The sequence below is a fragment of the Anguilla rostrata genome, chromosome 2, assembly GCF_018555375.3.
Source record: "Anguilla rostrata isolate EN2019 chromosome 2, ASM1855537v3, whole genome shotgun sequence".
In the NCBI taxonomy this organism is placed as follows: domain Eukaryota; kingdom Metazoa; phylum Chordata; class Actinopteri; order Anguilliformes; family Anguillidae; genus Anguilla; species Anguilla rostrata.
Window position 1 is genome coordinate 24,236,562 of NC_057934.1, and position 15,393 is coordinate 24,251,954.

Sequence of the window (15,393 nt, forward strand, 5' to 3'; positions counted from 1 at the left end):
GTGGACAACTGGAAATGTATTCTGATATTGTTTCATGTATGAATATAAGATGTTAAAATGATCTTTCAATGAGATCAACTGTAATATATATTTTTCTGTACAATGTATTGTAACATTGATTGTTTTTTTTTTTACTGGAAATTTATCATGTGACCAACAGAGGGTGATCTCATTGGTCCACCTCCTTTACATCCCCAGCGGACATACGCATTGTTCATGTGATAAATTTACCAGTTGCCATGACCGCCCAAACGCAAGCACCTAGTAAATACGACCTGGTCACGTGATAAATTTCAGACTTTACGAGTTGACAAGTACCGTCCAAATGCATGATTATTCCTATAAATAGAATTTTTGAAGTGGGCGTGTGCTCGGGAGTCGGTGAGTTCCACTTCCTGTAAATTGTGTTGACACTGGAGCGGAAATAGGAAGTTTGACAGTATAGTTCACAGTCCGCAGTTCTCACACAATTCTATGTAACAGACTTAAAACGTCTATGACATTTAAAACAGAACATGGACAAGCTTCGTCGTGTATTAGGCGGTCAAGATGAAGAGGATCAAGGCGGGCTGACTGAGGTAACATTATAAGTATAACATTAGCAAATACACAAGTGTTACCTAGCTACATTCTGGCTAAAGTTGTTGCACGAGTCATTCTAGGCTTTTTCATTGACGTCGTACCTCGTTAGTCATGCCTCTTTTTTAATATCATGTGCATATTTGTAAAATATATAATTAGTTTGTATGTTTTAGAATCTGACTACCAGCTAGTGCTATCTGTTAACTGATTAGAAGGCATAAACGTCAGTTTTGTTTTTTCCCCAGTAGTTTCCACTTATGTAGGCTACAGTGTTTTTGAATTTCATTTGTAGTTCGGTTTAGTTTAATTAGTGGAACTGTCTGATTTTATTTAGTTTTTATTTTAATGCTTATTTAGTTTTATAGTATTTAGTTTAAGTTTCTGGGAGAGAATGTCTCTTCCAATTAACTTTGGTGCTGGAAGAACCAAGCAACCAAGCACCGCCCTAAAAGTGAGTGGTGGCATCAACCGCAATAGACTCATTTAGCCACTGAAATTCAGTTTTACATAGGCTTATTATATAAATTATTTATATATTTTAAAAATAATTGGCACATTTCACAGATTAAAATGACCAACAACCCAAGTATCCTATTAAACATATAGCCTATATGATTAAGTAATATGCAATCTTTTCAGCCATAAAGAGATTTGTTTAAAGCTTCTAACACTCAGCACCTCCACATAAAAACAGGCGTTGAAACTAAAAGTTAGAGTACACTGCTGGTAATGTATTCAAAGTAATTCAAGGCTGAGCTTTGTGTTCGCCGTACGCTGGGTTTCAGTGCATGGTCCTCCGAGATTTGTTCGTTGTTTGTCGACGTTCTTCAGTTGAGTGACGATATAAAGATAGCACGTCGCCATCTAGTGGCAATGGCACGTGGTCGTGACTACCCTGAAGCCAGACAAGGACTTCGTTACACTTCCATTTTATTCTTTGCCAATTTTTTTTTAAATTTTGTTTATTTTTACGGGCAAATATTCTTGTTTCGTAGTTGCAAGTTGCTAGCATAGCGTCCACGCTAATTTGCAAGCTAGTGAGACATTTCCAGCACCAACTGGGGAAAAGCTTGGACATGGGCCGATCGGGCTTTGCAGAGAGGTAGTGATCAGTAACGCAGCTGGATGGAGCAGTCCCCGATTAGTTAGATCATACAGTCTAAAAGTTTGACACCGCTTTAACGGCTACTTGCCCTGAAATGATGGCTTGAGCAAGTTTCTGTTTACTGTTTATTTCCGATTATCTAACTTAATCCTGCAGTCAAAACGAAGAACATAAATAGAAATCTAACTCAAAACGGTTTCGACCCTTGTTTGTGATTGTCTGAGCCATACAAATAAAGTCGTTAAGATTGTATTCACGGTGACAGTTTACAGAGTATTTATTGTCAAATAATGGAGGGAAACAAGACAAACTGGGACACGTAACGTCTTCCCGTCACAAACTAGGGCCAGCTCGCCTTTGCACTTAACTTTGCATGTTGTCCGTCCACGGTGTAATGGACGATTCTAATGTGAGATGGTTCATCTACTGCTAGGTTCGGTGTTACGCATTAACTCTTCACTCAGCGCTATTGTGTGTTCCATTTGGTTTTACACGCTTTCCCATGGAGATTATGGATCCGGGAAGGTAAAGTATTCACCATCTCTTCTGCAGTGATGTCAGAGTTGCTACACGTGCACATGGATTAAACAGTGCACCTGAAGGAGGAACACGGTTGTGTCTCATGAATGAACAGCAGCATTATCAACACACCTCAATGTCTACCACTGGGACTAATTTTGTACACTGACTGAGTCCAGATTATTTATTACAGTGTCCATTGAAGGGGAAATTCACAAAAGCCCAAAATGCACTAATGTAACCACAGTTTCTTTTGATTAGACTAATTGATCTGCACTAATGCAACCACATTTGTCTTTTGATTAGGCTATTTGATCTCCCTTCCATGAAAGTGACATTAATTTAGTCATGTTTAAAATATGCATAATTGTGGATGTGAATGGTCATGTTCTCATTAGATATGTATATTGTGTTTTAGATGTAAGGTATGTTTTTGTAATTGGATGTGCATTTTCAAGTCTGGCTGTAAATGTATGTTCTTAGGATGAATGTGTGTGCTGTAGGATGAACTTCTATAGGTTCTCCTTTCATTTGATTGGTGTGGGAGTTCCTGACTGTCGAAATCACAGTATTTCAATGAGAGAGTCGAGGCAGAATATTTACCCTTATACTGAGTAACAATGAATGTTTTATCACTAGTTTTAATGCTCTCAGCATCAATGCTGTGGATAATACACAAGAATCTCTCATGGTAAACAAATGAAAAAAAACACTCTTGTAGGGTAACCTTGTCTGATACATTTATGAATGAAAAATCTCTTGAGATTTACAACTTGCTAGACATGCAGCTGTTGTTTTTTGGAAAATGTTTTTTTTTTAATTTTTTTTTAAAAATCATATAACTGAATCTCTGTCTTCATAATAAAAATAAGAAGCCAACAGCAATTGAGTTATCTTCTTTTTAACCAATCCTGAACGAAAAAGTAGAGTAAAATTAATTGTTCATTGTTCTATTTTTGTTTTGAAGCAGGCCCTATCACATGGATTTATGGATAGTCTACCCCCGGATATATTATATGTACGTGTTTTTAGACGGATACATGTGTTGTAGATATGTTGCAGATTAATTATAGATGAGGCTTGCTGGTCCCACAGATCCTGGATGCGTCCACACTCAGCTACAGCACGCGGTTTAAGTGCTTCATCGCCTGTTTCGCCTGCGGGGTCCTTTGCTCCATCCTGGTCAGCAAAACCTGTTCTCCTCTGCTTTCTTATACACTCTCACATTTATATTGCATTTACATTTATTTACTATTATTTTTGTTTCTGGTGAGTACATGTACTTACCCATCCAAGCCATTTGAGAAATTAATTTAGTAAGGTCTCAGCATCTGTAAGAAACCTTGCTTAGAGTAATTTTTCAAGTGATGTAGTGATGCAGCATATTGCTGAGTTGATGGCTGCTTGTTGTAAAGGTTGGTGGCTACTCAGTGAATGTACTAGTATTTAAAAAATGAATGACGTGTTACATTTACCACTAGGTGGTATAAAGAATGGAAACTCTGAACTCAAATGGCAGGCATTAGACAAATGTGTAAATGGCATGTAATCATTGTAATCACCTGTGTAAACGGCATGTAATCATTGTAGTATTCATTTAGGTTGTATTGCAAATCTCGCACTTTGAAAACAACAGTTAATCAGTTAATGGAGTGTGAATGGGGTAGTGCGGTGTACTGTAACAGTGTGAATGGGGTGTTGGTATACTGTAATTGAGTGTGCATGGGTTTTAGTATAATGTAATGGTGTTAATTGGGGGTTGGTGTACTGTAATTCCAATTAATTGGGATATTAGTGTCCTTATAACAGTGTAGATGAGGTGTTGGCCTACTGTAAGTGAATATAATTGGACTATTCGTCTAGTGTAGCAGCATTTAAATGGGGTGTTGGTACAAAGAGTTATAATACTGTATTTTACTGCTGTTTATTTGCACAGGGGACTGCATTGCTTTTCTTACCAAAAGGCACTCAGCTCTTCGCAGTTTTCTACACACTTGGAAATGTTGCAGCCTTACTAAGGTAACACTTTGCTTTCTGTAATGATTATTTATTGAAAGTTAACATGTACAACTGAATGTGCATGTTCTCTCTCACTCACTCACTCTCGCACTCACTGGCTTCCTCCTTAGTACCTGTTTCCTGATGGGTCCGCTGAAACAGTTGAAAAGAATGTTTGAACCCACCCGGTTGCTGGCGACATGTGTGATGCTGGTATGCTATTTACAGTATGCTATGCTTAAAAACAATTCAAATCCATGATAAAGATGAGCAGTGTAAATATAAAAGAAAATTGGGCAAAAATTGTGCCTCCATGCACAGTGAATCTCGCTCAAAATCTACCATCAGGTGCCACCTCCATGCCAGTAAGCTTTTTGGAAAGGTTGCCAGAAAAAAACTCACTATTGAAGACATTGAACAAGAATAATAAATACAGTTTGCTAAAAACCATTGGAACTTGCAGTTTGAACTGGGTGTCAACTGAGACCAAAATTAGCTTGGCTTTTCAAAAATTTTATTTACTTGCTGCAGGTTTGGCATTGGAAAGAAGATTCTTATGTTGAACGGAGTGTCTTACCTACAGTGAAATATGGTGGTGGATCTTTGATGTTATGAGGTTGTATTGCATCGAATGGTCCTGGATCTCTTGTAAGATCAAAGGAATCATAGACTCCAGCAAGTCCCAAGACATTCTGGCCTCAAACCTGGGTCAGCAAGACAATGATCCTGAGTATACATAAAAATCAAGCAAGACATGATAAACAAACTGCAAAATTAATGTTCTGCAATGACCATCTGTCTCCAGACATGAATCCAGTCAAAGGTTTTGGATTAGATTTAAAGAGTCATTCCACAAGGACGGAACAAAGGATCCGGAGGATCTTCAGATAAATTGTTTTTTCTCTGAGCAATTGCATTTTGTATGAAGGCATATAATATTCCCATTACCTGTATAATTCATTTTATATAGACTTTGCTCATCTTTACCAAGACTATGAATAATTTTTGGAGGAAAAAGCAAGGCTGTCCAATCTTGTTCAAAAATGGCTGGTGTGGGTGCAGATTTTTGATTTAGCCAAGCACTATGACACCTGATTCAATTTAATAATCATGGTCTCAATTAAGAGCTTCATAAGTAGAGTCAGATGTCTTAGTGTTGGGCTAAAACAAAAACCACGTTGGCCCTTTTTGGATAAGTTTGCACACCTGGTGTAAAATGTATATTAACACTCTTCAAATCTGTTCATGTCTTCATAAATGGCTTGCGAATAGATTGAGCTGGGTGTTTTACAGAGATGAAGTAACACTCTCCATCAGTTATGACATCACTGAACCATTGGGTTTACAGAACAGACCTCAGAAACACTACTGGGATCAGTCTTTAAGCAGCATATACAACTTCCCTCACACATATGCTCACACAAGCACACGCATGCACAAACATACCCAATCACACACACATACACACACCCATGTGTGCACACACTCATGGACACACATGTGTATGATCAGTTTAAACAACAGGTAGATGTGTAAGGAAGTTAACAGCACTGAAGGATTAGGATTCAGCCCTGAGTTGCTGATTAACTTTGAAATTCACCTGGCAGCACATACAACTTGTTGCTTGGTCTCAACACAAATATATATATAAACTCTTCTTCCCTTGTGCCCTCAGCTTTGCCTGATTCTGACACTGTGTTCAGTCTTCTGGGTAAGAATGCCCTCTCACTACTGTATCAGATATCCATAAAAGCAGGATGAGCCAATCATCAATCAGTTCCTGTGTTCCTCTCTGAGCTTATGAGTATTCATATCAAGTCTGGAATACACAATAGGATGACAGGTTCTTGTTTTCATATTTTAAAAAAAATCCTATGACAGTAGAACTTTAATCTAAGCAATACTAAAATGATATTAACAGGAAACACATTTAGTCAAAACATCACATCCTCACATTTGATAGTATGAAACTGCACAAGCCACAGCACACAGAGTAGCCCCAGTTTACTATATTTTCCTTTTTTTAAATACAGATTTTCACTGTATGAAGTGTAAGATGTGAATCTGCCCTAAACTGTGAGATAACTTGCCTTTAATGATTCCCTACATGGAATGCCGTGAGGCTTCTACCACTTGGACATGAAAACAATTTAACCTGCTGTTCTTGCTGTTTTTCCCCCCAGTGGCAAAAAAAGGGCTTGGCAATCCTTTTCTGTATACTACAGTTTTTGGCAATGTCGTGGTGAGTTCTCTCTGGGGGTGTTGGGGGGGTTGTGGTGATTGGCAGGTGATAAATTGATTCCTGATAATTCAATTGGCTAATGCACTAGTGAAATAAGCATTTGATCTCCTGCCAAGATACTCAAACTACATTACATTTCTTTTATGTTCTTGTTGTCAATTTTGGCAGTATTATTATAAGCCACTGTTGTAGAAGCTCTTGGGGATCTTGTGATGTGAATCATTACCTAATTTAAAGTTCTGCTCACCTGTGAATACCTGACTTAAATTCAGATGAACATCCAGTTTCTAGATTTTAACAGAAGGGCATTTACAGGCCTGTGACGGAAAACAAGCGTCCCTCAGGCAGGGCAGATATAGGACTGTAACAGGATGCCCCCCTCTCATACAGAGGCCTGGACTATAAAAGGGGACTAATGACTCTCACCCAAAACAGCTACAAGGCTATAACAAGAAACTTAATGTCCCTCGCTCAGGGCAGTTACAGGAGTGTAACAGAATACTAATGCTACTCACCCAAAACAGATACAGGACTGTAACATAAAAATAAAGTCCCTCATTCAGGACAGTTGCACGACTGTAATTGTAGACTAATGCACCTCACTCAAGGCAGTCACAGGACTTTTACATAAGACCAATACCTATCATGTTGTTGTTCTGCAGGTACAGCATCTCCTACATCCCATTTGCAAGGTAAGACTTCACACACTCTTTCTATTCTGCATGACAACCTCTCACATACAAAGCAAATAAATTACTGAAAAGCAATAATTAATTCAACATTTATTGTTCTTGAATGTCTTAGTAGAACAATGTTTTTGTTGTTGTTATATTATGTGATATGGTAGTTGAATGTCTTCTCTGTCTCTGCCAGGGATGCAGTGATGAAGTGCTTTACCACGTGCCTGAACTGAACTCCTCATTCTGCCTGAATTGAGCTCCACTTCCTGTCTGAGCTGAATTCCACCATCAATGTTTTGAGGCAAACAAAATTCTTCACTCCTGGTCTTTTCCCATCTGTATGGACTTATTTTAGGAGGTTCTGATGTTGTGTCCAACTTAGCTATGCTAGCTATTCTTGCATTGTTTTCAGTATCATGAGGCATAATGAGCGAGAAACTTGGAACACTTCAATATTCAAGAATAGCAAAGACAGAACTTTCAATGTTTCAAGTATGGAGCTGATCATATATGGTTAGTTTATAGACAATTTGTGACTCCTGATTCTCTGTGAGCAGAGCTTCACCTCTTTGTGCTGAACTCAGTCTTTGAATCAGCTCTTTTTGGCTTGATCTTATGCAAGCATGGCACATCTGCCAAGGGAATTTAGTTTCTTCTTCTTGAATGTATAAGTAACTGTACATATTATTTCCAAACATATTTTTAAATGGCATGTGTTTGTTATTCATAATTTATTGAGTGGACATGGTTAGTTTTAAGTGAATATTTTAATTAGGGGAGAGATGGTTAGTTTGGAATAGATAAAAAGTATTTAAGACCTTTTTAAAATGTGCATTTTCATAGAATGTAATAGTGCCTTTACTGTCTAATGTGGAGCGGAGGTTGAGGGATTGTTAATGTAGTCTGAAAGACCATTGAGTCTTTGATATGTTTCTTATTTTGTATGGAGAACAGTAATGTTTTTCCCCGTGTTTGCTTTGTATACTTTTTGTATACAAAATTATGGAATTGTGTTTTTAAAGGTTGTTAACTGCCATGATCTGATTGTAAAAATAAGCAAAAATGTAGGGGTTATAAAATAATTAATCATAAATAATCATCACTTCAGAATTGATGTCATAAGAGCTCCCACGTGAATTTGTCAATAATAAGCATATGGATGGTTGCAATTGAGTGGCTCAGTCAGTAAATGGGCTCACTACAAATACAGGCTTGGCCTTATATATTGGCACAGTCAGTAAAGGTTCTGAACGCAAGTGCAATATGTAGTGTCTCGGCCAGGAACGATTTTAGTGACAACAGTCGCACAAATGCTACCGGTGCCACAAAATTGCTAGTTCAGTCATGTGCTAACAGAATATGTTTTGCCTCTGCAGGTTTGGTAGTTTTGTGGTCTGCAATAATCCTGTTGCGTTAGGCGATGCAAAAGGGGGTGAGTCATTTAAAGCAGTGGTTCTCAGGGTGTAGGTCCTGGGGACCCTCTATGTATGCTGGTTTTTGTTCCAACCAGATAAAGTATACTTCAATCCCAGAATTTTAACAATTTTTCTTTATTTTTTTTTGGAGATTTTCATTTCAGTTTCAGTTTAGAGGGATCTACCCTGTTAAGCCACATTATGTCAGAAATAGCTATGCATGCCATGAAGAATAAAAGTCCCATGTTCTCCATGGCATGCATGTATATATATTTCTGACATAATGCATAATGCCTTTTTTAAATTATGGGATTGCAATTGTGGTTTGAATGAAAACCAACATACACAGGGCTCCCCTGGAACCACTGATTTAAAGCATTTAGCATTGTGCAAGTTTGGTGTCGAATGATTCATTTGCATTTTAACCCAAGACCACGTTTTAATTTGAACATTGGTTCATTGTTCTATTTTGGCGCTCTTACCAATGTTCACAAATGAACATTGAACGTAATGGGATAAACATAAGAAGACGGATGGTCAGAGAGGCAGTCTGTACGTCTGCCAAATTGTGTAAGAAGCATTTCTTAAATAATTATTTGCAGTAACACCTCTAATAACCTCTGATATATAACAGCAAGGAATTTAGATTTTCAGAAATTCCATTTCTGTGGGAACTTATGCCAATAGGCTCAGTTCCTTTCATTGGAGTTGTTACTTACATGAGACTACTGATAGTTTATTTTTAAATTAATTTTTTGCTGTAAACTTTATCTGGTAATCAAACCAGCTGTAATCAGAATATGATTAGAACTTGGTTTTTGAACATGGGCTACATTAAACATAAACAATGATAAAAATTCTAAACATGTCCTCAGTCTGTAACTATATTGGTGTCATCTATGAATCTGCTCATTCTGAAGTAGTGACACTATGAAAAGAAAACAACGGTTATTTTTTTCCGCACACCAAACCTGCATTTAGTGCATTTCACAATACACTGCATTATTAAAGAATTAATAGTGTTAGGTTAGGGGCAGTTTAAGTTTAGCTGGGTTGTCAGAAGATGCCTTCAGTTCCACAGACTGTCACTTTTCCAGGGCATAGCAAGAACCATCTTTAGCTTGCTTAGAACTTTGTATCTTTCTAAAACTTTTCTTGGTTATTTGCTTAATTTTTTTTGTAATTGGTAGACATAAACTACATTATAATATTAATTTAGCCTTAGTTCAGTTATTGATTTTAAAATGATTGTACTTGTTATACATGTCCTACAAGGCTTTGTACCAGAATACATACCTGGATTTTCAGGGAAAACATTGGCCCAAACATGCCCTCTGATCTTATGCTATTAACCTCTCTGTATTTCAAAGGTTCACGGCAAAAGAGCAGAATGATGCTTCTCCTTCCATGGTCCTATACAGGGAAACAGCCTGCCTCTTTAGATCAGAGAGGCATACACTAAAACTAAACATTAGTTTAAAAGGTTCATTAAAACCACGTTTTTACATTAGCTTGTAGTTGATTTGGGTTTCTTTTATTACTTTATTTTTAATCTTGGTTTTATTAGTTTGTCCCTGCTTTATTTTTTTTAAATTTATGTTCAGAAATGTATTTGATTTTCTAGCATTTAATTTCCAAAATTTACATTTTCTTCCTTTTTATTGAACCATCTTTGTGTTTTCTTGGAATGATTTATTATTATTTTGATAATATCAGTGCGCTGCATCATATTCTGTGTCTTTCAGAATGATGGCATAGAAAAAAATTTGATCCCACTTAAGACCACAGGTTGTTTGATTATTAACTTATAAAATGGTTTATAGCTAAATATGAGAGCCTAAAATAAGCTTAAAAATAAGGCCAGAGTGATGCAAATACATTTTCATTGTAATCATTTATTGGAAATGTTATGTAATTTCACTTAACTTTCAAAGTTGTTCAGAGTTCTGATCAACTCCCGTTCCCCATGGATTCAGGAATGGGTGATCTGGGACTCTACTGTAGTAGGAGATGAAGAGTCCATTGGATCTGCTGTGGGCACACTGCTGCTAGCTAGCCAGCAGTGACCTTCTAGCTAGCGAGTAACAACCTAATATTTTTTATCTAACTCTTAAAAACGGACACCGAATATGGAATAGTTGAGGTTAGTAGACTGATAAGAGATCCCTGCCCCCACAGCAAGTGCAGTATCTAGTTAGCTTTGTTGGTAATTTACTGTATTGTTTGTATTGTTGTATTCTCCTTCTCCGATGGCAATTTGAAACTTGATTAATGATTTTTACATTTCATGTATAAAAATATGTAAAAAAAATTTTCTACATTAAAATAATTATTTTATCTTTCCCCTCCCAAATCAAGTATACAGAGGGCGAAAAACTAGAAATTGCGCTGCCTATAATCTGCTTTGTTGCAAACTCCCCATTGGTGAAAATCAATCTGCTGTACGGGTCAAGATTGACTACAAATGCAACGAAAAATCCCCCTTTGAGCCATATTTCACTGCATTCCAGGTAGCCTGTAACAGAGAAGTTTAGAGAGAGCTAGCCAGCTAATAAAAAGGCTGTTGTGTATTGCATACAACTGTACAAATCGATATAGCATTAGTACCGTCTCTCCCCTTTAGATGTATTTTTGGATACAATACCTAGGTTACATTTCAACTTAGTTCTAACTATTCTTGTTGACCACTGTTCTTATGTATAGGTACACAGTAGACAACACGTATAGTAGACAGAGCTTTATGGGATTTCTATTATAAAAAGGTATTCAAATTTACAATTTACCCAAAACTTAAGCTCCAAATAATAATTGTCTGATAAACCACTGCACCTAATGAAATTTATGATCACAAAAATACCCCGAGATAACACATCAGTTGAAACTGGAAAAGCTGCAATGCATGTATGTGAACACATTACCGTTAGTTCTTAATATTTTCCCCAGTCCCACTTATACACATATATAGGGCCAACGTCACTTCCAATGGCACATGAATACCATGATGAACTTAATTTACGCATTTATTTATTGTGCGGTTATTTCACATCGTCTGAACTAATTTCAGTTTTTTTCCTCAACTGTGTTGGGCTGTAGTAGGGTATCCCTCGTGTATGTTTCTTTCGCCATGCCCTCCAAAGTAGAGAATTAAAAAGCAGTGCTCCACGCACAGGCTCGCGACAGGTCCACAATAGTACCAAAAAGCGCATTGGTGAATTGGTGGATGTGGAGAAATGGAGGGACACGGGGAAGTTCTTTGCTGACTCTGGCAGATGATGCCACTGCAACTGGGAGTGTGTCTTCGCTGCAGCCGGCACCTTGGGGCGAAATAACACTTGGTACGTGGGGTAACATGCTACTCCACCCCAAGTTTGTGTGGTCGAAGCAAAATAATAAAATAATGCTGAATGACTGCCTAGCCTACAGCAGTGGCATACATAAGGATGACGGTAAGGAAGACTTAAATTGAACATCTAACTTATAAAACGGTATATTTCTTTCAGGAAAATCGTCTTTGTAATGTGGTGTATGTCCATGTTAGACACAACGCATTCCTGATGTTACCAACGCAAGTATGAACGACAGGAGTCTCAAGTAAGAGAAAAACAGATCCTTTTTATTAACATAGATTTCGTAAAAAACTATGGTAGGGAAGATAGCAAAATGCCAGCTTCCTTTATTTTCTCCAATTCATAAAATGGTTTAATTAGCAATAACATGCACAACATTTAACATTTCCACCCCTTACTGCAAACAGACTACCCAGCTGGCTTGTACCTTGTGTTTGCTGCGACCTTAGAGAAGGGAATATATACACCTGTGAATGACACACTCCATTAAGGTACACTGCAATTGTAATCACACTGCAAACTCCACAGAGCAAAGTAGAAGAACACACAAATAGTTAAAGCAAAACCAAACGCTCTTAGTCAAGCACAGCAATCTAGAAGGACGGAGTGTAGCACAGTGGGTAGGGAACTAGACTTGTAACCGAAAGGTCGCAGGTTCGATTCCCGGGTAGGACACTGCCGTTGTACCCTTGAGCAAGGTACTTAACCGAAATTGCTTCAGTATATATCCAGCTGTATAAATGGATACAATGTAAAATGCTATGTAAAAGTTGATAAGAGCGTCTGCTAAATGCCTGTAATGTAATGTAGAAGGGGCGCAAAGAATAATTAAAGCAAGACTGGGTTAGCTGATTGAGTTAGAGCGGGGGAGAATGGCTAACATGAAAACAAAAAACAATTAAACAAAAAGAAATGCTCAAGCTAGCCGACCAGCTCCGTGTACTAGCTAATCAACACAAGGCCAGATACTATGAGCGGAAGCACACTCACTCGCGGTAGGTGGGCAGCTAATTTACAACATGTACATAAAACGGAAGGAAGGTACAGCGGTCAATCCATGCATCGGCCACCTACTCAAAATAAACCTATAAGCGAAACAAAAGGCACTGCTCAAGCTACATGCACAGAAAGCATCCACACCCAAACCAAGAAGCCACCAATATAAAAGCATGAATAAAACAACCGCTGTATGCGGTAAGGTCAGTCAACGCTGGCCACGTCATCTCCAGCCGTGGCTGCACATGAGATACCACCATTTACACAAGTCTGCTAAACAGGATCACATGTATAAATAGCAACCTTACATGTACACATTTATACAACTCAAATAGTTCTTCACTTAAGTAAACAGAGAAATACACATACTTTCTTCAGCTTACATACAGTACATGCACTCCCGGATAAGCAAAACAACCTGCAGTCCTACACAGGGACCGGCACAAACCATTTATCAACGCCGCACACAAACGTTCCACTCACAACTCTCAACCGGTGTAAGATTGTGAGGACCCCAAGATTGACGGCTCGCTGTCTGCCTGTTTAGAACATGCTTATATGCATGTATTCGCGTATGACGTTACCGTGTCATCTAATTACCTGCCCACCTCTAGCGGCTACACTGATATGCAAATAAAGTAAAATTAGTATAACGTTATCTGTTAGCGATAGCCTTGTAATTTTATTGATTTGTAAATGAATTCTCTTTTCCGTCGAGTTAACCTGCGATTGACACGATGTCTGCCTCTCAACTACAAATGCTAACTTAACGTTGTAGATTAAACAGCGAGGTTATTGTTTCAGTCGGTAGCTTCATTATTTCACGCGCCAGTCCATACAGGGCTTTGAATTCTTATGTCAATCACATCCCGGTTAACCTGTACTTTCTCAAAACACCAATAGGTGTCACCAAACAACAAGCATCAAACATATGCCTATGTGTAAGATTTCCTTTTCTTTAGCTGTTGGAATCAAGCGGCCAAAACCAGACTTCGTTTTTGAAGCTCATTTCCTGGTGTTGTAGTTCCTGGTTGCTCACTAGCGCCACTACGGATGGCTCCAGTATAGGTGTTTTCATATCCGGTTTCCATGTAAGTCTACGGTACAAATGCGATCAAAATACAAAGTCAATAATTTTTTCTCACAAGAACAAATAGTCATAATAGGTGTATTTTATTGGTCTTATGACTGTCCATGGGTCGATTTCATGATTTATTGCGTCATTTGGGCACAGTGCCAATATTTGTTCTGGACCAATGAGGTACAGCTTGCGTCACTTCCGGATTACTGCGGAGGACTGAGCTATAGTAGGGGCTACAGTCTATGGTCACTGGGGTGGGCGGTGGCGTCTCTTGGCCTTGACATTGCGGCGCCGGCTACGGTCCGCCTGTGCTAAGTCTGAAAATGCAAGCATCCCATTTCGTGGTGATTTAATTATGGCGTGTGCTATTTACAGCTGCACTAGACGACCATAAAATAATCCTCCTCCTCCGAAGTTTTTCGGTAGCCGAGTCATTTTTACTATTTCCTTTAGCCTACTTAACCAAATAATTAGTTGGCAGAAAGCGTAATCAGCTTGCTATATTTGGTAGTCCAGTAGTAGCCTATGCTAAAACAGTTCGCAACTTCGGCTACCAAGCCATTTGACTAGCTAGCTAACCTTAACCGGCAAACATTCAATCTGTCAGACGTGTTTGGCGGCTTGTCAGTCGTGTACATTCCGTAAATGTCTACCTGGGCCATGCTTCAAGCATGTGACAAAGCTACTATAATCCCGATTTTGGGATAAACACTTTTTCAGTTTCACGAAGCGAATTAAGAGTCTCAAGGTTCATTTGCTGAAATCACACACACAGAATTTAACGAAATTAACCATCTTGGCATTTAGAAAGGAATATGTTTTTAGCATTTAAGAGACCGACAAGCTAGGCATTTAAGACAGTGGTTCTCAGAATCGGTTCTGGGGGCTCCTTGCGTATATTGGCTTTTCTCCATTGGTTTTGATGATTTACAAGAAAAAAACGATAGCCTAATAATAATTAGAAATTCAACGTAGGCTACATTATTTTTGTCTTCATGCACCAGGTGGAAAACTTGCTGTACAAAGTGCGTTGTCATATTTACACGCCTGCAGATCAGTTATTAAAATACTTGGTAGATTTGTTAATAACCGCTGACAGTGTTAATTTTTATTCGGTAGAAAGTGATTTGCGAACGATCGGTCACCCAGCAAGTGAACACCACAAACGGCGATGGAGTAGCTAGTAGTAGCAGTTACTGGCTCATTAACTGACTGGCGAAAACCTACGACGATAACTTGCTCGGTTAACAGCAGATCTACCAGACAGTTATACGAAAATTAGCCTAGTCAAATCACCAGTAGCCTACACATCTCCGATTGATTGACCATCAGTGTAGTCAATGTTCTTCCCCTGTGGTTCATATTGCTAATGCGTGAGCTAACCACGGATAGCCTACCTAGCTCACTGGCAAGCTGATATGCTAGTTA

The 15,393-nt window shown here is 38.4% G+C and overlaps 1 protein-coding gene across 1 annotated transcript; it reads left to right on the plus strand.

Moving 5' to 3' along the window:
• Positions 1-248: 248 nt before the first annotated feature.
• On the plus strand, positions 249-10,051 carry LOC135247644 (vesicle transport protein SFT2A-like). Its single transcript, XM_064321350.1, has 8 exons — positions 249-578; positions 3,302-3,388; positions 4,143-4,225; positions 4,336-4,417; positions 5,880-5,915; positions 6,388-6,446; positions 7,109-7,138; positions 7,320-10,051. The coding sequence occupies exons 1-8, from the start codon at positions 516-518 to the stop codon at positions 7,357-7,359; spliced, it is 480 nt and encodes a 159-aa protein (XP_064177420.1). The 5' UTR covers positions 249-515; the 3' UTR covers positions 7,360-10,051.
• The last annotated feature ends 5,342 nt before the right edge of the window (positions 10,052-15,393 follow it).